The 24,329-nt window shown below is 43.2% G+C and overlaps 1 protein-coding gene across 3 annotated transcripts in view; it reads right to left on the bottom strand.

Annotated features, from left to right (window-relative positions):
* Positions 1–8,831: 8,831 nt before the first annotated feature.
* Positions 8,832–24,329, bottom strand: part of SLC41A1 (solute carrier family 41 member 1) — a 34,485-nt gene continuing 18,987 nt past the window's right edge. The window contains exons 4-10 of one of the 3 annotated variants that reach the window (XM_072648032.1): positions 22,726–22,870; positions 22,492–22,638; positions 20,893–21,040; positions 20,412–20,491; positions 19,438–19,572; positions 18,681–18,829; positions 8,832–11,351 (exon numbers count right to left, since the gene is read on the bottom strand). In XM_072648032.1, coding sequence (XP_072504133.1) covers positions 11,166–11,351; positions 18,681–18,829; positions 19,438–19,572; positions 20,412–20,491; positions 20,893–21,040; positions 22,492–22,638; positions 22,726–22,870 — 990 coding nt within the window. In that variant the 3' untranslated portion in view covers positions 8,832–11,165. Of the gene's footprint in view, positions 11,352–11,631; positions 11,731–18,680; positions 18,830–19,437; positions 19,573–20,411; positions 20,492–20,892; positions 21,041–22,491; positions 22,639–22,725; positions 22,871–24,329 lie in introns of those variants that run through there. The other 2 variants (XM_072648033.1, XM_072648034.1) reach the window with 2 other exon arrangements.

Below are 24,329 nucleotides of genomic sequence, written 5' to 3'. Positions count from 1 at the left end.
CCCACCACCAAGGCCCCAAAGGAAATAGGATATTTATTTGGTAGCATGTGAAATAATCTGTTCTTTTTATGCATTTTTTCCAGAAGAAAAGAGAGTAGTAGCATCCTTGGGAATTCTGAGTGGATTCTGCTTAGAGGATGCGAGCCCAAAAGTTATGGTTATACTAGGTCTAAAGATAATCATTGTTTTCTGTGGCCTACTTGGCCTAAATTACTATTTACCCTGGGTAAGTCAGCCCTGAGTCAACTACCAGAATTAGACAAGCTATCTCATCTACCTCCCTTTCAAATAGCCTTTTCTCAGTTCTCATTCTCCTTGACCTTTCTTGGATATTTGATAGTGCTGATCATTCACCCCTGGAAACCTTTTGCTCTTGCCTTCCATGCTTTATGCATTCTAATTTCCTCTTGCTTATCCTACCTCCTGACCATGAGTATCCCCACAGCCCGATGATCTCAACCTTCTCACTGTACATTTTTTCCTTAGTGAACTGAACCAGTCCCATGGCTTCCACGGTCACCTCTGTGTGAACTGTTTTTGTTGTTGAGAGAGCAGTGACAGAAAGATTTAGATTCTAATTGAATCTCTGATTTTTGCTACCTGCATGAACTTAAACAAGTCCCTCGAGTAATTTTCCAAGACTAAGCTATGTATAGGTTGTGCTTTGAAGGAGTGCCCACATCCATGAAATGATAAGTTTTTGAGATATTCTTCTTATTAAATAAATCTCCAAGTTGTATATCTTCAACTGTCTGTGGGATATCTCCATTTAAATATTCTGCTATAAACTCAAACTCAACATGTCCCAAACAGAATTCATAATTTCTCTTCCACCTAACTCTTGTTACTCTAGTGGGAGTATGCCCCCTTTAGATCTGAGCAAAATTGAGGATCATAAAGGATAAAGATAGGGACAATGAAAGGAAGCCTTTTAAAAAATATATTTATCTTTGTAGATGGGAATAGTCACATGTATGGGTGTTTGTCAAGTTCAGAATAACAATAAAATTTTTTAATTATTGAAGAAAGAAATATTTGCATGATGCCCTTTCAGGTATCAATTGAATATGTGGATCTGAGATTTGGAATGGTTCAATTGCATAAGAAAAGAGTAGCAGAGACAATGCACTTTTCCCCCTCTTCTCCAACAGACACTCACTACCTTTGTTTTCAGCCACTTGTTTATGTAAGACCGGACAGGAATCAGAGAAATGTTCTGGTGGAATCACCATAAATTAGGATGAGGTCCCTCGCCAGCCCTGAATCACAAAGAATTGTCAAGAAGATGAAAAGCTGACTATCTCTCACCCCCTGCCTGGGAGGTGACAAACATCAGAGCTGAGGCCTTGAGGAAACAGAATTGGAATGACTTCTGACAATCCTACACAAAGAATTTCTGACCTTTCTGAAAGAACACAGTAGCACTCCAGCTGAGCCTGAAGCTGGATGTGTTGGATATTATAGCTCCCTATCAAAGACTGAGTCTGTAGAGTCCAGGGAATCAACCTACCACTGATGTCACACCCTGTGAGGAGCCAGTCCAGGAAAGGGGAGACCTTTCTGGCTCAGCCCAGCAACAGATAGATTCATTCTGCAGAGATGCTATATCCTGTGCGGAACAGGTCCAGATGAGTCACCTGTCCCTCTCCAACACCATATCCCACTCCAGAGCACTCTCTGGAGAGAGAAAGGACAGCATGGCCCTGCAGCTCCATAATTGTGAGTTAACCTGGCCACATAGATTCCCTGTGCATGTGCCTTACTACCATGGTAGTAAGTACTCCTTCTCCCTTCCAAGGATTCTGTGGGTATTTATGGAATATGCCCCAGGTTCTGGAGGCCTTTGTATCTACAATTCTTGCTTTGACATTTGAATAAATTTCTTTTCTAAGAGCTAATTGACTATACTTGCTAGTTGTTAATGGGAAAGTACATCACTGGGAATTTGTGAGCTGTGGCGTTAAGAGTAAGTGTTAAAAAGTACCAAGTATAATCACACAGACTTACCACTAGAACCTGAGGTAGCAGTTGTCCCTTTGGAAATTTGACCTTCCAGGGCAAGTGAGAGTTGAAGGAGTGAGCCTAGGTTTGGTGTTACACTTCTATATATCCATATTTCCATTAGTGTGAATACTCCCTTCACCAGTACAAAATGAATCCCTTAGGGTTCCTCATCCAGTGCGTTCTTGTTTTGACTTTCAGTAAATCCATTGGAAGATCTACTCAACGTGTTAAAGATTTTCCTCTCCTTTTACTCAGGGCAATGAGGTGGTGCAACGAATTGAGTGATGGACCCAACTTCAAATCCAACTAGATACACTTACTAGCTCTGTGACCCTGGGCAAGTCACATATTCTGGAAAATATGTGTGGGTAGCCATAGAGCAGTCAAGTTTGGGTTCCCTTCCAGAATTGATGGTTGTATTGATTTGATTACCATTCTTAGAGCAAGTGTTGGAAGTAGGTAGACAGGAATTGCATCACAGCAGGCTGGATGTCCTGGGGCAATGGAACACAGAGCAAGCATGGTCTGGGGCCAATTAGATACAGAAGGTTAGGTAAGTGTGCACTCACTCATCCATAAATTTTTCATTAATTCTAGCCAGCTTCTTGGTTTTTCCTTTATTATCTGTCTTGACCACAGTCAGATCCATATCAGATAAATGTTTGGACAGAGTTCCAAACTTGGGTGTATTGACTCCCCTAGGGATCAGGGTATGGTTTTAGGAAGCACTTTGTACTTATCCTTCCTACCCTATCCCTATTCCATTTCTTCAGCGAAATATTGAATATAAAACAGATCAACTCTTTTAGAAATGATTGACAAGGGGCCTTGTGGCTTTCCAGTAGCTAGCCTTGCAGTTTTAGCCAGGGGTAGGAACAAGAAGTGAGGGTATCAGGGCAGAACAAGGCTGACTCAGGCTCTTCCAAGGGCTGGTAGCCAAGCCCTGGAATATGTGGGGCTTTTGGGGAGGGGAAGGCAGCTTGGTTAAGTATCAGGGACCTAGTTGTGCAGTTTCCAGCAAAATGCCCAAGCAACCTTCCTGAGATAGAGGGCTGGCAGATTCATTGGCCAAGGACTTCTCTCCTGACTAATGCATCAAGTCAAGGGACAGTAAAAAAGCCAGAAACGGGCCTAGGCCTGCAGTTGAATGTGGTAGCGCCTCGGCCAAGTCGAGCTTGCGTATTTTACTGATTGTGGTTAGTGTGGGGAATAGGGTAGGCCTAGTGTACAACATCACTGAAGAATGAGGGACTTACAGGTCATCCAATATGGAGCCTTAATACGAGTGTGATAAGTGAGTCATTTACTTTGGGAAAAGGAAGTTGAAGGATGCAGAAAAAATATACCATATACAAATATGCCTTTATTTCTCAAGCACACCTTTAGGATAGGGTCTTTTTACTTAAAGCCCCAAATAAGCTGTCTACGCCTTTGTCTAAATTGGTGATAAAGACCATAAGATCATACTTTTAGAGCTAGATCATACTTTTTAGAGGTCACCTGATCCAATCAACTTTTTTAAAGATGAGGAGATGCAAGTCCAGAGATGGTAAACGACTTGTCCAAAGTTCCATAGGTATTAACTGACAAAACTAGGATTTGAACCCAGACTCTCTGACTGAATCTAAGGTTCTTTCCTCTGTATCACTATTGCCCACATGTGACAAGCATGGATCTCTAGGACACTACACTAGCCTAATTCTTCATCCAATCTATAGTCACTTAACCATACTATCATCCAGCAACCATTTTTCCATGAGTCCTCTCTTTTCCATTAAAAATAGCATGAAAGGCTTTGTAAAAATGCTTTGCTCTAGTATCTTGCCCTTCAAGAAAGTAAAAGGGAAGGGGATAAGAGGGGAAGATGATAAAAGGGAGGGCAGACTTAGGGAAGGGGTAATCAGAATGCATGCCATCTTGGGGTGGAAGGAGGGGAAAGATGGGGAGAAAATTTGGAATTCAAAATCTTGTGGAAATGAATTTTGAAAACTAAAAATAAATAAATAATAATAAACAAATAAATAATAATAAAAATAATAATAAATTTTTAAAAATGCTTTGCCAAAGTAAACATGAATGAAATGGACTATTACTTCAGTCTAAGAAATCATTAATATAAAATATTACAAGAAGCATGGAAAGACTTACATTAATTGATACAAAGTAAAGAAAGCAGAACCAGTAAAACAACATATATGGCTACAACAATATAAATGGAAAGAAAAACCAATCAATCTTGGATATCACGTAAATATAATGACCAAGCTTAGCCTCAGAGAAAAAATGAAAAAATTCTTCTTTTTTGAAGAGGTGGAGACTATGGGTATGGAATATTGTATATTCCATCAGACATGGTCGATCTGTTGGTTAATTTTGCTGAACTTTTTTTTCTATTAAAAAATTTCTTGTTACAAGGACTTGGGTATCTGCAGCCTATGTCAGCCTATACTTTCCACTCTTTTTATATCACAGATTCTAAGAAGGATGGTAACTTATCCAGGGTTCCTATTATTTTCTCTCTAGTAAGCAACTTTCTTGGTAAGAATTACATTCATACTAGAAATTAGATTAAGATATGTAGATGGCAAGTTTATCAGATCTGGAGATAACACAAAGATGGAAGTGACAGCTATCATATAGGATGGTGCAGAATCCAAAAAGACTTCTTTGCAAGCTAGAATACTGTGCTAAAATCTAAGAATCTAAGAAATAAAGTAATTTAAATTACAAAGTAATTTTATTTAATTTACTTAAAAGTAAGTTTAATGACTTTTCTTGCATAATTCCAAATTGAAATTCAGAACAGTTGAACCATTTCACAGATCCACTAACTAGAGTGGGTACCTGTCTTTCCACAGTTTCACCAGCACTGATTGTTTTCCTCTTTTGTTGTTGTTGTTCTGTCAACGTTGAACGAAATGAGGCAAGATCCTCAGTATTGCTTTAATTTATGTTTCTCTTACAATTAGTTATTTGGAGCAAGTTTTCTTGAGGTCATTTACAGTTTGCTAATCTTCTTTTAAAAACTGTTCATATCTTTTGACCATTTATGTACTACAGAATGGCTCTGGGTCTTATATGTGTCAAATCCATATATGCTTTGGATATAGTAGATTTTCATTAGTGATATTGATACAAATATTTTCCCTCAGTCTACCATTTCTCTTTTAATGTTTTCTTCATTGATTCATTCTCTGTATATCTAAAGAAGTATCTTTAGGCAACTCCCTCTTTCCATTCTTTTTGTAATTATCAATTTTTGTATTCTTGAGAGCTTCTCATCTTCTGGATTGACTTCCCTAGCAGAATTTTAGGCTGTGGGAATCCATTTCTATTTCCTATTAATACTCTGAAGGCTGCTTGCTACTTTTCCCAAATCTGCAGCATATGTCAGCCTATACTTTCTTCTCTTTTTAGATCACAAATTCTAAGATGCATGGTAACTTATATGCAAGGTTCATATTATTTTCACTCTAGTAACCAACTTTGTTGGCAAGAAGTAGATCCATACTAGAAGCTGGATTAAGATATACAGATGGCAAGTTTATCAGATTTGGAGATGACCCAAAGCTGGAAGGGACAGCTATACAGGATGGTTCAGAATCCAAAAAAAGATTTCTGCAAGCTAGATACTTTGTTAAAAATCTAAGAAATGAAAATTTAACACCTGGGTTCAAAAAAGCAACTTGAAAAGTACAAGGTGGAGAAGGCATGGCTAGAAAGAAATTTGTCTCCAAAAGTTCTATAGGTTTTGGTGCACTCCAAACTCAGAATGAGTCCATTGCGTGATATGACCACTAGAGAAACTAGTGTGAACTAGGCTTCACACTAGTAACTGAGGTTTGAGACAGGCACATTGACCAAGCTTGTCCCCAAATAAGAAATGAGAAAATATGTCTTCCTCCCTTCTTTGCAGATGTGGGGGCTCTAGGTGCCATACTTGGTTGACGTATTGGTTAGTTTTGTTGATTTTTCCCTTTTCCCCTTCCCTTCTCTTTTGTTCTTTGTTACAAGAGATGGTTCACTGGGTAGAAGAAGGTTAGGAAGGATGTGTTTTGAAATGAAGGTAATATAAAAACAATAGAAATCTTGAAAAAATTTTTCACAGTAAGTGTTACTATTAAAGTCTAGGGAGGAGATTGTTCCATTGAACTGTGCTCTGGTCGGATGATGTCTAAAATACTGATACTGTAGCCATTTCTGAGTGTCATATTTTAGGAAGGACAATGAATGATCAACTTGGAAGTGTCACCAGGATGGGGAAGGGCGTTGAGTTTGTACTTTATGAAGATCAATTACAGGGACGGAGGATGTTTATCCTTAAGTGGTACATGATTGCAGTCTTCAAGTATTTGAAGAGATATCATGTGGAAGGATTAGGCCTATTCTGCTTGGTCCTAAAGGGTAGAATTAGGAGGAATGCGTGGGAGTTACAAAGATATGAATTTGAGGCTGAGGGGGTTCCAACTACAAGATATCCCAGAGTGGGATGGGCTAACTTAGAAAGGGAGTCCTTCCTCACCAGAGGTCTTATCCTCAGCCCATCCAGTCTCAATGACCGCCATCAAATAAAAATTACTTTCTCCAACTGGGATCTCTAGTTCTCTCTTTTTATTTTTTACTCATGACACTAACACAAGTTCACAAGGGGAGCTATTGGCAGATGTGGATAGAGACAGGATCTGTGATTTCTTTAGTACAGGAAATCTTGGGTGAGGAAACTCTCTTTACCAATGCAAGCAGACATTTTGGTATCTTCAGGAGTTGTTTAGGGCAGTGAGAGATCAAGTACAAATTCACACAGCTAGTGTGAGTCAGAGGCAGGACTCAAACCTGCATCTTAGTGGCTCTGAGGCTGCCACTTATTAACTATCGTTTCCTATAAATGCAGGGAATATGAAGATTCAAGTTCCAGGGGACAGAAAGGGGTTATGATTTTTATACCCTGTTCTAGGTACACCAGCTTTTTTCTGCTCTGGCAGGACCGTCTCCACATGGCCAATACCATGTTATGTCTCCCAACTATAATTTGTAGAGCTTTCCTTGGACAGAATGGGTCTCTTTACCTATTAAATCATGTCCAACCATCATGTTAAACTCAAAGAGAAGTGGGGGCCACTGATCTGTACATAAGGATTCCTATGGGCCACAAATTGACTTAGTTTTAAAATGTAATATCTATGTTTGATTGTATTTTTATTTATTTTATAAAATATTTCCCATTTACATTTCGATCTGGTTTGGATAATATTTAACAGTGTCGTGGGATGCATGAGGGGTCTTATGTTTAGTGTACAGCATAGTAAGAGGACATTAGGAACAGGAAATTTCATCCTTATCTTACAGATGAGGAAACTGAGGCCCAGACTGGTTAGTTGACATGACCAATGTCAAATGGAGTCAGCAGAAAGGTAAGTCTACTGGTTCTTAATCTGTTGCTTCCTTCTTACCAAACAATACTTTATTTTTTTTCCCCACTACAGATGAAAGGGGGAGAATTTCTAGGAGCAGGATTGCTTCTCAACTGTTTGAGACTCAGGACAGCTGAAGAGGAGAAACCTTTCATCTGAAGGAACATTGAGCACTCTATCTCTCCAAGATAACAAATGGTCGTGTTTTAAAATAAAGTGTACACTGAAATACTTGGATTTAGGGAGGAGATGGCTTCTAAGATTATAGTGGAGTATGCCTAAGGAGTCAGGCAGCCTATGACCTTGATAAAGAGAGATTAGCTATCTATTTAACTGGAAGGAATTGTGCAGTAGGGAAGGCCAGATACAATGTATTTCTTCTGTCCTCAGAGGCAAGAGAAATAACACTGACAAAGTACCAGTTTTCCCCCTTCTAACTCAGGAGGTGGTTTCCTTCTTCCGCAGGGGGAGATGGTGACAACTTTCATTCTACTCTTTATACTTCTATGGCAAGAACACTGGGTTGTCAGAAAACCTTGGTTCTTACCCCGCTGTGCTATCATGGATTTGTTCCCTGGGGTTTCTTGGGGACAAATCATTTAACTCCTCTGAGTGCTATCTTCTGACCCCCAGATTCCCAGCTCCTAAAAATCAGCGCTGAGAGCTCTATATACAGGGTATGATAGTTAATAACTTTAGGAAGCTCTAAACACATCATATCAACCAGTTAGTTCTTTCCATTAGGCTTTAAAAGTCTCATCAGAGAGATCTGGTGATGTCATAGTGCTAACCTGGGTATATTTCACTAATATTGGGCCTGGCAGAAACAGATTTGGGGCTCGGGACATTTATCTTGTTGGGCACAGTGTATCTCCTGCTTCAGTTAGATCATAAGTCCTGATAAGGTAAACATCTTGTCTCACACTTCTTGGAATCCCTACTACCCTTTGAACTGTGTTTGTCCTTCGATGCTGAAGACCACCATGCCATCAGAGAAATGATGACATGAATTGCACTTGACTTGTTTTGAGGGAGGGCTGTGCAGGTCACCAGCCTCACTTCTCCTCCAGAGTCATCTGAATGCAGTGACCAGATATTCAACAGGTTGACTGGAGATGACTCAAATCTTTGTTGATTTACATAACAAAGAGCATTACTCTTGGAGTCAGAAGACTTGAGTTCAAATCTCAACCTTAACATTTTTTAACTGACTATAGGCAAGTCACTAAACTCTTCTGGATATTTTTTCCTCATTTGTAAAATGGAGAAAATGATTCCTCCTTGCTGTGTTAGCAGTGCCGGCCCTCACTGAATGACTGGTCTATGTTTGAGATTTCATTGTGCTCCATGATGCTGGTTTTGTTCCATTCAGAACAAAAACCCCCTCTTTCCAGACACAAGTAATCACCCACAATCTAAATAAATGTCCTCTTTATTTAACCAAATATAATTTATCAGTTAAGTTGACATTTGTCAATTCAGTTATAGCAACTATAAATAATTCTCTTAAGACACAATTCTGGAACTTTTTAAGAATACAAGAGTAAACCAACATTGCTCCTTGCAGCCAGGTCTAAAGTACATGCACAGTTGGGGAAAGAAACCTTGGATGCATTTGCACTTTCAGTGATATTCTCTCACTCCACAGTCCCTCTTTCTTCCCCTCTTCTAGAAGGCCACACATTCAAGACCTGAGAGGGAGGAGGGTCCACTCACTGGCCCAAATAGGAATCTGTGGATGAGGGAAAGATGAGTTGGACAAGTTGGTCAAACTGGGAAGCTGGAAGAGGGATGACCTCTGGCGGGGGTTTTGTTTTGCTGTGTGTGTAGAGAAGATAGGAGAGGACAGTGGAGGCATGAGAGGAATCAGGCAGGGGAAGCAGAGAAGACAAGTCCAAAGCAGTGAATTTATCACTCTGCTGACATAGCCCAGGGTGGATAGATGATCATGGAAGTCACTTCCAACCAGAATCTAATTCTAGGATGAATGACTGGGAATAAAGGCTTGCTCCATAAAATTCAGTGGAAGGTCCCAGTGATGAGAGTGGTATCAATAAAAGATGGGGCTCCTGCCTAAACAGCCCCTAGGCAGACAATGCAGAAGATGGGGGTAGAAGTGGAGAGTGGAGATGAGCCCAGCCTCTCCTTTACCCATCATCCTCTTGGCTAAGAAGGAAGGTTTCATGGGAAGTCCTTAGAGCAAAGAAGCTGAGCAACACCTGCATCCAAATGCCCAGACCCATACATGCATGAGTCTATGTGTTGTTTTCCCCAGATTCCTGATCTGGTCCAGAGCAATAAACGGTGGAGATGCTGAGAAGCCCAGTTTCCTTCCAGTGAAAGACAGCAGCAACTGGGTAAGGTCCAGACTCCTGATTCTGGATTCTCTTGGGCGCCCAATGGGCAGAATCCTAGGAGTAGAGGGATGTGTGTGGGGGAGGACGGAATTGGGCTCCTGCTGGCTGCAGTAGGCATACACCTGGGAGACAAGCCAGGAACCCTGATGGACACCTTGGCTGTGGTCAGGGATGGGAAGAGGTATGAGCCAAAACACAGAAAAAAGGGGAAGCCTAAGTTTGGTGAAACTTGGGTTCCAGAAGCCCTCTCTCACTGCCAAGTTCAAAAGCAGGTTCTGTCTATAAGACCAAAGGAAGTAGGGAGTGCTTTAAGTAGCAAAGAGATGATGATGTGGGGAAAAACAAAGCCAGCTTCCTGGGGGGCTGGTCTAGGAGAAGACTGTTCTTCCAGGCTTTGTACACAGTGAGTACTCAATACATATTTGTTGGATAAGTGAATAAATGAATAAAGGAATGCTCCAAGACAGAAGCTAAGGGGAAGGAAAGTGGCAGTGGGGGTTAGGGGGAAGGGGAAGTGCTGCTTAGAAACCACAGAGTTGACTCCATGTGATTTAGAGCACAGAGGGGGAAATAGAACTTTCTCCCCGAAACTCTCCAACCATAGAACCAGCTGCTGACCCAGCCCCTTGGCTCATTCAGGGGGCAGGGTGTGTTCAAATATGAAAAAGGAGTGGGTAGAATGGGTGGGGGAGGGGAGGAAGAGACACGTAGTCTGTTGTTTGAGCCCTGAGAGGATGTGGGTATCAGTATTTGAATGACTGGAAGAATTTGTGGCTGGCAAAGGGTGACCAAGCCACTATTTGCTTCTTCCACGGAGTGTTAGGTAATTTGAGAACAGTGGGATAGCTTACTGGTGGTACCTAACAGTTATGGGGTGAGAGACATACCAGAATGGGAACAGTTAACCCACTTCATTCTCTTTGGGGGGCAGATTTCAGCAGCAGAAAAGAAGGCTAGGGACCAGTTGTCCCCTCCACTTAGCTCCTTTCTTATGACCCATTTTCAAGGAAAGAAGGGGATGATTTTATTATCCCCATCAGTCAACCAAGAAAGCCAGAGCCCACCCACAAAAGGCTCCCCTATTAGTCAAACATGTAGGTTACTCAGGTTGGACTCCTTGTCCCTATTTCCTAAAAAGATGTCCCCCATCCTGCCTGGAGGCACCCACCATGAAATTGCACTTGGTGATTGTCTCAAAATTGACTCATATTGTTTTTCTCAGTCAATCTGGCCTTCCTAAATGCTCACTGTACAAACTCGGCTTGACATATTAAAAATTCCCATTGAAAATAATGAGAATTCAATATCAAAATGAAGTCCTAGAAAGGGAGATGGGGAGAAAACAAAAAGAAATAAAATCAAATACAAGGTGATGAGGGTGGAAGGGTGGAAGCTAGTCCCCGACATCTGTGTCTCGGTCCCCGATGAGCCAAAGAATGTGGAAGCTGAGAGCCAGGAGTCCAGTGCCTAACAGGTCACCCAAAGCAGTCAAGTATGGGATGGAGAAGTTGTCTGGGTCCAGACCCCGGCCCCACATCCAGTGCACCATCCAGTCTGCGATGTATAAGAGGATCAGCACCTGGGGAGAGAAGGGAGGCCCAGCTGCATGAAACCTCTCATTTGAAGTGAAAGAAGCAAAGATCACCCCATCCAGCCCACAATCAGAGGGTTTAGGTGGCCAGGCCTCAGAGCACCAAAATCTTTAGCTACAGACCATCTTGTCCAATCCTTTGCCTCTCCACAATCCTTCCCCACCCCCACTCACTTCTCCCAACACTAAAAATACCACCCTGGACAGGGGGGTATCAACACCAATCTGGAACTAGTCTAAAACAGAAATGTCATAGGCATCTTAGGTTAAAAAGGGCAAGGTTTTTATTTAAGGTGCTGGGATGTAACAACTGTTCAGGTCATGTCCTGAAGTAGGATGGAAGAGAGATCTTAGTACTGGGACCCAGCTGTTATGGAAGAAAATAACAGGTGCTAATCAATCAACCCGAATCTTGCTTAAATAATCACCCTCACAGCCACCCCTCCTCTTCTCAACACACAAATGGGTCTGTATCTTCTCCATCCTTAGAAAATTCTCAGTACTGATACTATCATTCCTTCAAACTATTATCCTTTGTCCTTCTTCAGCCAAACTCCTAGAAAAATAAAAACACAACCATGTACACCTGTTACCTACACATTCTCTCCTTTCACTCACTTCTCAGGCCTTTGCAGTCTGGCTCCTGGCCTCATTTGTCAACTGCTCTCTCCAACATTACCCAATGATCCCTTGATCGCCAAATCTACTGGCCCCTTGGCAGTCCCTCCACTCTCTTGGCTTCTCTGCAGCATCTGATGCTGCTGACCACTTTCTTCTGGAGATTGTCTCCTCTCTGGGTTCTCACAACACAACTCTACTTCTCCTCCTGTCTGGCCACTCTTCAGTCTCTTCTGCTGGATCCAAATGCCCCTCGAATGCTGGTATGCTTCAAGGTTCAGACCTGGGCCCTCTTCTCTTTCCACATGCTCTCATCATTCTCCCACGCATTGAACCATCATTTCTACATAAATTACTCCCAGATTTATATATCCTTCAGATTTACATAGTTCTTGCCTAAGCTCCAGACCTGCATTACCAAACAGGTATTGGATATTATGAAATTGATGTCCTACAGACATCTCAAAATCAACACATTATCTTTCTATGCAAACATCACCATCTTGTTATGCAGGTTCACAAGCTTGGTATTCTCACTCCATATCCAGTCAGTTGCCAAATCTTGTCATATCTACTAACAATAACCTTATTTTTCCCCTCAAACTTTCTAGGGCACAGATTTAGTTTTTTATCTATTTCAGTCCTGTTTACAGCACAAAGTAAATCAGCAGCATTCTGAGGCAAATTAGGATAAATAAGTAACATCTTTCACAGTAGAAAGAGGGGGAGAGAAAGGCGGAATCATACAAGAGATAAAAGGGAGGACGACTCTGGGGGAGTATTTGCCATGCAGCTGGCAGGGTTTGCTTGTTACTGGAACGAGAAGGAATTCCTGTTCAAAGGCAGGAGACAAGGGGAGGTGACCAACTACTTTTGCAATTATGAAAGAGGATCCTTCACACAAAACTTCAGGGTTTAGGTAATAATAATAACAGCTAATAACAGCTAACATTTATACGGTGCCAACTACGTGCCAGGGACTGTGATAAGTGTTTTACTTTTACTATCTCATTTGGTCCTCACAACAAGCCTGGGAGGTAGGGGCTATTATTATCACGAAACAAAATTCTGGCCATCCTTCAAAGTCTAGCTCAGTTGTTACCTACTTCAAAGAACTCTTCCTTGATGAATTTAGCTGAAAAATCCCTCCTTACTTTGCATTCCAAAAATGGAATTCAATCCACTTAACAGGACACTTCTAACCCAATGCCTTGTATTGTAGAGATCTGTATTTGTTTCTTAGCTCTTCCACCAGACTATAAATGACTAGAAAGTAGGAACTGTGTCTCAGACAAATGAAAATTATCTCTTTCTGTTCAAATTTCTAGCATTTTGCCTAAGGCTTTGAAACAAAGTTATCAGTGTACCTTCTTTTATTTCTAGCCCTCACCACGGCGACGTGCACATTGATGATGATTACAAAATAGCTGGAGAATTGAATAACGTATCTTTGCTTCACCGAATCACTTGTGAGATCTGCTATTTTATATTCATCGCATTTGCAAGTTTCTGTCTAGAATGAATTGATGATGCTTGCTAAGCTGGGAGCTCTGACTGAAGGCTTTTTCACATATTTGACACTTACATGTTTTCTCCCCAGGGAGAGTTCTGTGATGTCGAATAAGTAACGAGCTCTGAGTGAAGCTTTTCCCACATTTGCTTCACTTATATGATTTCTCCCCCAGGTGAATTTTCTGATGTTGAATAAAGGATGAGCACTGACTGAAAGACTTCCCATATTCTTGACATCCACAGGATTTTTCTCCTGTATGAATTCTCTGATGCTGAATAAACTGGGAACTCCACCTGAAGTCCTTTTCATATTCATTACATTTCTAGTATGGATTCTCTGATGTTGGATAAGTAGTGAACTGCACCTAAAGTTTTCCCCACATTCATTACTGATAGGGTTTTTCTCCAGTGGGAGTTCTTTGATGTTCAATATGCACTTCATTGTTTGGGGGACTTTTGGCCTGGATAGCATGCTTATCTATGAGGTCTCCTTTTATTCTCTCTCTGGTAGGTACACATCCAAGTTCCTTCTACATTTACTATATTTCTGGGTTTCTTTTTCCCTCTGGCAATCTACTTTTACCAATTTTCAGTCACGTGGTTGGAATGTTTCTTTTGGGAAGAGGATTTCTTCAAAATAACTTTTTTGGGTTCCTTTGATAATTCTTCATTTTCCCTTCATATTCAATAGGCCATTCTTTAAGAATATTTCAGAAATTGCTCCATGTGAGTCTGTATCTTCCAAAGAGTGCACTTTTTCAAAGGAATGTTTATTCTCAGTTAATACCTTGGGATCTAAGCAGGAGCCTCTTGAGGTCTCTTTCTTCTCAGTTCCCTGCAAAATTTAGGACCTATAGCGCTTTCCCTTGCTCCAGCTAGGAGATCAGATTTAGAGGCTAGAAAACTCAGGGAGATCTTTGTTGTTCAGTCATTTATCAATCATGTCCAACTCTCCATCACCCCATTTTGGGTTTTTTTTGGCAAAGATACTGGAGGGGATGGCCATTTTCTTCTCCAGCTCACTTTACAGATGAGGAAGCCGAGGCAAACAGGGTTAAGTGACTTGCCCAGGGTCACACAACTAGTAAGCCTCTGAGGCTGGATTTGAACTCCAGCTTCTACACCAGGCCCTGGTGGGTAGCCCCAGCATAGGCAAGGGCTGAGTCTCTAACAACTTTCAAACAGCCCCCTTCTTTTTCCTCCTAAAAGCATGATCCGAGTTCAGGCTCTCATAAACTCTCAGGTGATCGATCTCCACACCTCCCGTCTCTTCCACTCCAATCCATTCTTTCCATCACTGCCAAAATAACTTCCCTCCAATGCTGACTCATTCATATCAGTAGCCTAAGGAATAAACTCTAGTGGCATCCTGTTAGCCTAGGATCAAGTATAAAGCCCTGTTTGGCATCTACAGCTCCTCAAAACCTGGCTCCAGATTAACCTGTCCTGCCTTATTACACATTACTCCCCTTGGTGGACTCGATGATCCAGTCATACTGGTCTTCTCACTATTTTTCATAATGACCCTGGATGCTATCTTTATACAGGCTATCCCCGCTGCCTACAAGGCACTTCCTCCTTCCCACCCGTTAAGGCTTGTCTCTGATTCTCCTTGGATGCTTGTATATTCCTCTTCTGAAACTTCCAATTATTCATTTATTTTGTATATACCTATAAAAATATAGGTTTGTTTTGACTTATTGTAAACTCCTTGAAGGCAAGAATTGTTTCACTTTTGGTTTTGTATTCCTAGTTCCTAGCACATAGTGGGTGCCTAATTAATGCTTGCTGAAAGTTAAGTACTTTTTTTTTCTGTCTTAGGTATGGGAATCTCCGGAGCTCATATCCAGTGCAAGGCCCAGTTGGGGTACTCTGTCTCCATACTTACACCTGGGCTAGACAATGGTGGTGGGACAGTTCTCCAAGGAGTATGACAAAAATTATGATTCTTATGGGGCCCCTGGCCCTGGGACTACAGGGATCCTAGGGATGTTTCATGGCCTTATCTACTTCAGGGAAAGTCCCATTTAACAAACTATGTAGAAAGCACTGTGCCAGGAACTGAAGATACAAAGAGGGAGACCACAAAGACCCTGCATCACAAGGAGTTTACAATCTCCTAAGGGAAATCGTGTACACAAAAAGCTGTGCCCCAAGGGACAGTGAAATAAGTGCAAAGGAGAAATTGAGGCAAAGTGCTATGAGAAATCTGAGGGAGAGAAAATTTCACTTGAGGGAGACAAGGAAGGTCCCACAGATGGCAGAAAGAGCACTAGATTTGGAATGAGGAGAGTAGGGTCTTAATAAAGAGTCTTGTAGTTCTGGGCAAAGCACTTTCTATTCTGGGCCTCCATTTCCTCCTTAGAAAAATGATGATCCTGGACAATAAAGGAAGGGTGGCTTGGTGGATAGACTACTGGACTCAGAACTGGGAAGACTCCTGAGACACTTAAGACAATGAGATTCTAGGCTCACAGATTCAGGGCTGGAAGGGACCTCACAGAAAAGCAAACTGAAGTGAAGGGAGAAAGAGTTTGAGGTCAGTGCAGCTGTGAGTGGGAGACCTCAGATTCCAAACCAGGGCCCCGCCTGCTCTAGTTCTGTGTTCTGTGAACAACTAAGGGAAGCTTATCTGTTTCTAGTACTAGAAGGTGGATAACCAGGATAGGTAGGAGACCACAGAGGGGAGCCCCAGAGATCAGTAACCTATTGTATGTGCCAGTGAAAAGGAGAGAGGCAACAAGCAATTCTCCAGAGTGCAGATCGAAGAAGGAACAGGTCACATTAGGGACAGGTCTTTAACAGTGGGTAGAGGAGACATAGGGGAGAGACATGAACACAGCTTCCCACTTTTGAACATAAACTCTGAACATTTTTATTTCCATTATCAAATGAGAAGACATGTAAAGTGCTTTGTAAACCGAAATGAGCTAAATAAATGCTGCTGTTCAGTTGTTTCAGTTGTGTCTGACTTTTGATGATCCCATTTGGGGTTTTCTTGGCAAAAATACTTTTGCCATTTCCTTCTCTAGCTCATTTTACAGGTGAGGAAACTGAGACAAACAGGGTTAAATGAGTTGCCCAGGGTCCCACAGCTAGTAAGTGTCTGAAGCCAGATTTGAACTCACGAAGATGAGCCTCCCTCATTTCAGGACCCACACTCTATCCACTGTGCTGCCTAGCCCTACATAAATGTGAGCTATTATTATTTTTATTATTTTTATTTTTCTCTTTCTCTCTGCAGAGAAAGGCAGCTGGAGTTAAGAGATGCTGGGTTCAAATCCCTCGTTACTCCCTATTTATTTGGGCAAATGATTTCACTGTTCTGAGCCTGAGGTTCCTCATCTGTAAAAAGAGGGGGTTGGATCTGGTAAACGGCAAGGCTCCATCCTAAATCTCTTATCCTAACTGAAATCCTTCTTGCCGTGATTCACAAGGATCTAGATTTGTCATTTTGCACGACTGCCATCTAGGGGAGAGAGGCCCTTCTCAGGGTGGCCTCTAACATTCCTTTGCTCAGTGAGGATTCAAAGAAAGAGGGAGGGACATCAGCAACATATTCAATATTCTCAATTAGCATTTGCAAAGCTCCCAACGTCACTACTCGGGGTCATCAAAATCTGATAAGTCCAAGCTTCCTTCCCTCATGCAGTCAGCTGTGGGCTCAGGAAACGAGAACTTATTTTTAACATTTGTTGTAGCAAAATAGGATTAGGAAGTGAAGATAGCTACAAAATTATGACCGATTGGTACAAATACAAGTTATATTTGGGTGACAAACTGTGTGTGACCTTGGTCAAGTCCTTTCCACTCCTCTGCATCTGTTTCCTTCTCTATAAAATGATGGGGTGAGCTAGATAGTCTTGGAAGGTCGTTTCTGTGCACAAATCCTGAGTGATGCTCCTGCCTCCCCTTTTTTTCTGTACCTGACAAGGTTTGTATTCCTTGTGTATTCTGGACTCTGCCTACCATTTGGATTCTCTACATAGTTAAGCATCAGTATAAGAACTAGTTGGATTTTAAACATTTGGGTTCAAATAAAGTCACTAGGGAGAGATTGACTTTGTAAATATTGTGGTATGAAAATTTCATCCCCAGGGCCCTCAAATAAGAGCTGAAGTTAGAGCTGTTACCTGTCTTAAGGCAGGCATGGCTCCCTACCCTTGCCCCCTGCCCCTGCCTATGGAAGCCAGTAGTCCCCCTCACCCCAGAGAGCAGTCCTGTTGCCGTGCACGGCCCTCCATGCTGTCCCTGGCCAACCACTTGTAACCTCACACCCTTCTTGGCAGCTGCGGAGGAAACCCATATAAAGAGAGTGTCTGAACAGCTGGAGGACTGTGTCCTGGGGAAGGGAAGGCAGCTGTTCCCACATTCCAGCCAGGGACTTGTGTCAGCTCAAGAACAGAGGGCCAGTAACCAGGAAGGAACCTTCAGAGAGGATGAGGCATCAAGGGCCACTGTCCCAGCTACCCTTTGTTGCTCCCGTTCAGTCATTCAGTTGCGTCCAACTCTGCATGATGCCATGGACTTTGTGTTCATGGGTTTTTTTTTTTTGGCAAAGATACTGGAGTGGTTTGCCATTTTCTTTTTCAGTGTGTCCCCATTTTATAGTCGAGGAACTGAATCATATAGGGGTTAAGTGACTTCCCCAGGATCACAGAGCTGAAAGTTTCTGAGACTCGATTTGAACTCAGGTCTTTTCATCCTCTGCCCCACCTCGCTGCCCAACTCCCTAGTGAGGTACAAAGAGGTCAGTCTCCCCAAGATGGTCCCAATGGGATCATGGGCTCATTCTCCCAGCCCAGGTCAAAGGAAGTGAAGAGTCAGGATTCCTGGGTTATTTTCATCTCTCTTTTGTCCATCAGTCACACAATGCCTTGGTGTCTGCCAACTGTAGTAGGTATGTGTAGGGGTGTGTGTGTGTGTGTGTGTGTGTGTGTGTGTCTATGTGTCTGTCTGTACGTGTCTGTCTGTGTGTCTGTGTGTCAGCGTAGGGCTTCTGGGGAGTAGTATAAGCTAGGAGGGCAAAGCATGGTTCTTACCTAAGTTCTTTAGCCTCTCTAAAGTTGGGAAGAAGCAGCCCCCCAAAGAAGGCACAAGACCAGCAGGGAAGCCAGCAGAGGCAGTTCTGTGATTTGCCGCACCCTGTAAGCTCCCCTTCCCCCTTTGCCCCCAGCAGCCCCATACCTGGAGCAGTGCGGCCATCATGTAGAAGATTATGAAGATAAGTGTCAGGGTGGTGTGTCCACCCTGCATGCAGCTGATGGTGTAGAGGAACACCAGGTGTCCAGGCACCACAAGGAGGAAAAGGACCCGGGATGAGCGGGAATTCACATCTGCGGAACAAGGGGTAAGACAAAGCTGGACGATCAAGGAACCCTTCTGTGAGGATCCTCCACAAAAGAGGAAAATCAAAGTGGTCAAGGCGGGGCCTAGTCCATTCCCCTTGCCTCAACAGCATCAGGTAACTGGCTCTCCAACCCAGAGATACTTAGCACCTCTTCATCTACACTCCACCAACTTCAGGTCTTCAGGTATCCTTGGGCAGTGAGAGGGATCTAACCTGCCACAGCACATGGTTCCTGCTGACCATCCAGGCACCTTAGTTCAATCAACTCTCCAAGGGAGGTTCACAGCTTCTAGCAATAAACTAGTTCCCTCAGTAATGGAAACTGTCCTTATCATAAGGAAAATTTTTCTAACACTCAGAGAAGTATAAAAATGGAATGGGTGGCTTTTGGGGTGGTGAGTTCCCTGTCACAGGAAGGATGGTCTTCAAACAGGCTGGATGAGCATTTGCTGGGGACACAAGTCAATGGGATTCATTGTTCAGGGAGGGGCTGGATTCACTGAGCTCTGATCTGAACTCTACGTCTGAGAATTAGTGATTTGTCTGTGTCTCAAGTCTGGGAAGTACCCAAGAATCCAGAGAAGTGAACTTTACCGGGACTGAAGAAAGTGGTACAAGGACTAGGGCAGCGCCGGGGCACTGGCTCTGAGCCTTCCCCTGGCATCCCATTCATGTGCAGATAGGTGGAGATTCGGCTGGCTTGGACTGCCACCAGATTGCCTCCAACACCTGCAGAGACAGACAGGAGTTTGGGTGTGAGGGAGGCAAAGAGACACGATTCCCTGATTTTTATCATTCAGTACCTTGGATGTCCTTCACACTGGGCCTATGGGTAGCACCCTAAGCTACTTGGAGAATAAGACACTCAGAAGAAAAGTCATCATGAAAGGACATGGGAGCCTTGTTTCTCACTTCCAGGAAGCTTTTGAGGCTGATCCATCCCCCAGGCTTCCACATCTTTGGGCATACACTGGGTCTGCACGCTTGTGTGTCCTTGTGCAGATAACAGGTTTCTAAAGTACGCAGACATATTTGCAGATTTCAAATACCTTTCTTCCCTATAGTGCTATCAGTCTTAAGACACATGATTAGGTCCTGCAAGATCTCAGAGCTGTGCCTCTGACCTTCTGTTGCTTGAGAGAAGTATAAAAATAGAAATAAATAGAAAAAATCATGTCCTAAGAGATACCAAGCACAGAGCAAGGCCTTATGTCTATGCCCCAAATCAGGAGTCAACAAACTAACAGCTCCAGGGCCAAAATGTCCTTTTACCAAAAGCTATGAACAGTTTTTACATCTTTAAATACAATACAAATAATTTTAAATGTAAGTACCATTTTTAGCTCAAGTGACATACAAAAACAGGCAGCTGGTTTAAGGCCACAGTTTGCCCACCCCTGGCCCAAGACCACATGAACAGGCCTAATCAAAATCTCAGATTATTCTAGACCTCTGAGATTTAGAGCTGAAAACGAAGAATCTCTCCCAGGAAATGAACCTCAATCAGTTTATGTAAGTCATTGCTTTTTACCACTTGGTCCTGTCCCTAGTTGATGCTAGGAGCTCACCGTTAATCACTGGAGTGAAGACAGCCATGCCAGCAAAGTTGGGGTCAGAGACAGTCTTATCCAGGATGAGGCCCCCTACACTGTGGGAATGTAAGAGATGAGCAGACATGTAGATATGTTTAAGACACTTGGTTTGGCCTCTGGGAGGTGCTCCCTTGATTTCAGAACAGAGTAGGGTCTGTCATGTTTTAGTTACTACCCTCGTCCCCCAGTACCAGGATGTAGGATCAGAGCATCATAGACATGGGGCAGGAAGAGGTTTAGTGCTTCTGGGTCTAGTTTCATCTGGCACTGAAAGTACAACTGAGGCATCCCTACGCTAGGCTAGCCACTTCTTACATCCCCCACTGCTCCCACTTCCCTCACCAGCAATAAGGGAGAAAGCGCTTTCTTAGTTTCTTGTCTTAACCCCACCTTCTAAGGCCTCAGCAGGAAGATTCTAGAAAGACCATGAGGGCTCTCTTTGGGACACAGACCCTACCTGCTGATGGCCATGGCGATGATGACTGGCTCCCAGCCAGAGTACAACACCTCTCGGGTGGCTGGGCTCCTCTTGGCTAGTACCACCCACACGGGCAGCAGGGCCACAAAGAAGGCACACACCAGAGGGTTGATATACGGCCTGCCTTCTGGAAAGAAGCAGAAAGAGTCGTGAGAACTGTCACTCCTGGCCCCACAGCCAAATTCTGGAGAACCCAAGCCCCAAACCCACCTTCATCCCATCCTTACTCAGTGCCCCCACTAGGAAGAACAGGGTTCTGGAGCTAAAGCTACTATTCTTTTCTGAGACTCAGAGTAAGGACAGTTTGGGGGAGGGGGCCCAAAAGCATCTCAGAAGAATGACAAACTATGCCGGGGGCTTGGTTTTATTTTTTAGTTTGAACTAATAATAATCCTAATAAAACTCTATGGTTATTTGGTCTTTTATACTTTTCAATGCACTTTCAAGTCAGTCATCTTCTCTGACTCACATAATCATTATCATTGTCGTCACCATAGCTCACAATCACATACGGCTTCATGGTCTACGTAGATTATCTCATTTGCTCAAGTCCCCGGTGGGCAGTGTTAGCCTCATTTTACAAATAAGCAAACCACGACGGGACAGAGGAGGCCCAGGGGCCTTGGCCAGGATCATTCAGACCTCAGGGCTCCTCCTTTCTCAAGGTCCTGCCCTTCCCTCTTGATCTAAGAACATCTTTTGGTTCCTCTGTTCCAGGACAGCGATAAACCTCATTACATCCCTGCTCAGGGCCTGCAGCAACATCACAGATTTGGGGGCCTGAAGGGTCAACTACTCCAACTTTAACCCTTACTGCTATTTTACATGAGGAAACTGTGACCTGCCCAAAGTTACAGGGCATTAAGGAACAGAGCCGAGGTTCAAACTCAGGTCCTCTGTGTAGGAATGTTGTTTTTTCTCAATGCACTCCCTTCCCACTGACAGATCAATATTAAAGTCTTTCCGATTGTCTTACATGTTACAGATTACTCCTCTCCAAGAACTCCAGCCATATAGGCCTTCTGGCTGTTGTACCCTGGTTATGGTCCCCTATGCCTGAAATTCCTTCCTTCCTTCACCCTGCCTTCAATAATCTCTGGTTTCCTTTGAGGCTTGGCTCAAGTGCTTCTGTCTGCATGAGGCCATTCCTGGGTCCCTTCACTGCTAGGGCTTCCCCAGGTTATCTTGTATCTGTATTGTACATTTCTATGCAGATGTGTATCACCTCCTCTGTTTGAATGTAAACTCCTTGAGTAAAGGGATTCTCTTCCTTTGTTTTTGTCTTCCCAGGGTCTACAATAGTGACTGGCACATGGTAGGTATTTTAAAATAATGTTTGTGACTGTTTGGTTGATTCTTTAGGTTTATGGACATTAAAAACTGCTTTCAAATTGAGTTTTTGTAAACACAGGAGAACTACAGGCCCATTTCTAGAACCCCTGGCATGGCTCCCATTCCCATCCCAGGGAACTTAGTCAGCCAGCACATTGGACACATGTTTAGACACAGCCTTGATGCTTCATAAGGTTAACCCTGACTCCTTCCTATTTGCCAATAATTCCCCGGGAGCAGTCTCACCCAGTTCCAGGTATAGCCCCCAGCTGATGCCTGAGAGTAGTGCCAAGGTGATAAGGTCTCCCAGACTGGCGGCAATGGGTGTGGCCACATTGTCAGGGTTGATCCCAATCTTCCTGGAGCCGATGATGACGCCGATCATAATCATGCCTAGTGGAGGCAAGAGAGGAGTAAGACAGTCAGGCTGGCATGGGGTGGGGGCTTAGTTCTAGTAAATACTCCTGCTTGGCTTCTTACCCAGCACCAAGGAAGCAATGAAGGCTGTGGACACACTGCTGGCACACAGCAAAACGGCATGGCTGATGCTGAAGTGACCGTCAGGGATCCAGCCAAAGATGACTGCCGCGATGGATGCCAGGAAGCCCACGACTGTGGCCTGCACCTGAGGCAAGGGACAGGGCATGAAGGTGAGGCCATGAACAACAGAAAGGGTTTTTCTTAGGGTTTAACTGTCTCTTCAAAGGATCTCAGACTTCTGGTCTCCCAACAGTCTGAGAAACTAGCATGGTGTTTGCACTTTTACTTTTACTGGATCCCCAAATCATGCCTCACACTACTGTTCTATTTCTTTCCTTCCTTGGTCAAGCCTCCAATTATCTTCCATCCCTATGTCCCTCTTTTACAGAAGATTTAGCCTCTTGCTACATGAGATTTAGGTAATTTGATGAGAGCCCCATCCTGTCCCCTCTTCCACTCCTTTAAACTCCTTTGTCATCCTCTCCTCCTTCTTTCCCTCTGGTTACGGAAGCATCCCTACCCTTTGGCACAGCTGATTTCTCTACCTGTGCCCAAGATACCCTTCCCTCTTCCTTCCTCCAGGACCTTGTTCCAGAAAGCATCCCCTCTCCGCTAGTTACAGGTGCACAGAATTCACTCCCTCCTCACCTCTATCTCATAGAATCCCTCACTTTTTTCACAGCTTAGGGCAAGTATCACCTTCTCCATGAGGATGTCCCTGTGCCCTCCAATAACTAGAGTCTTCCTTAACTACGCTGTATATAACAACCTTGTGTTTATTCTTGATATACATAGGCACATTTGTACATGTATGAATATATACATGTGTATAATGTGTGTATATGTATGTGTGTGTATGTGTGTGTAAAAAGAAGAGGCGTCATACTGTAGTTGACAGAGGGACAACCTTGGAGCCAGAAAGACCCAAGTTCTAGGTCTGCCTCTGACACATACCAGTTGGGTGACACTAGGAAAGTCACTGACTGCTCTAAGCAGCTTTCTAAGACACAAGCTCTTCATCTGAGGATAAAACGACCTGCTTATTTAAACATAACTGGTGCTCTTTGCAATCCTATGGATTTTACCATGTGTATTTAAAAACGTTACTCTGAGAAGGGATCCGTGGCACACATATAAAACATTAAAACTCCCTGTAAGACTAAGTTGCAGAGAAGGTGCCAACTTGGATTAGTAGAGGGGGTTTCTTCATGCCAGAGTTCCCTACAAGTCCAGGCCCGATCCCTGTATTTAAATGTTGTCTCCTGAGAGAATGTAATCTCATGTCATTTTTTGGTTGCTGTATTCCTAACTCAATGATTGCTCCCCACTCCTTCTCATCTTACAAACAAGCCCAGGCCTATTTGAAATCTTAAAAAAAGAGAAGGTGTCCATTGGTCTTTCCACCCTAAGGCACTGACTGTCCCATCTCTCTCCTCCTCTTCCCTGCTAAACCTCTTAAAAAATTGTCTATACCTGATGCCTCTGCTTTCTCATCACCCACTTCCTCTTGACCCCCTTGGCAATCTGGCTTCTGCACCTCCTTTACCAGAACTCCCCTCTCCAATGCCATGAACGACCGATTTTACCAAACTCAGTGGCCCTTT

This window comes from Notamacropus eugenii, chromosome 2 (genome assembly GCF_028372415.1).
Source record: "Notamacropus eugenii isolate mMacEug1 chromosome 2, mMacEug1.pri_v2, whole genome shotgun sequence".
Classification (NCBI taxonomy): domain Eukaryota; kingdom Metazoa; phylum Chordata; class Mammalia; order Diprotodontia; family Macropodidae; genus Notamacropus; species Notamacropus eugenii.
The sequence above is the reverse complement of the archived record's forward strand: the minus strand, read 5'-3'. Positions and strand labels throughout refer to the sequence as shown.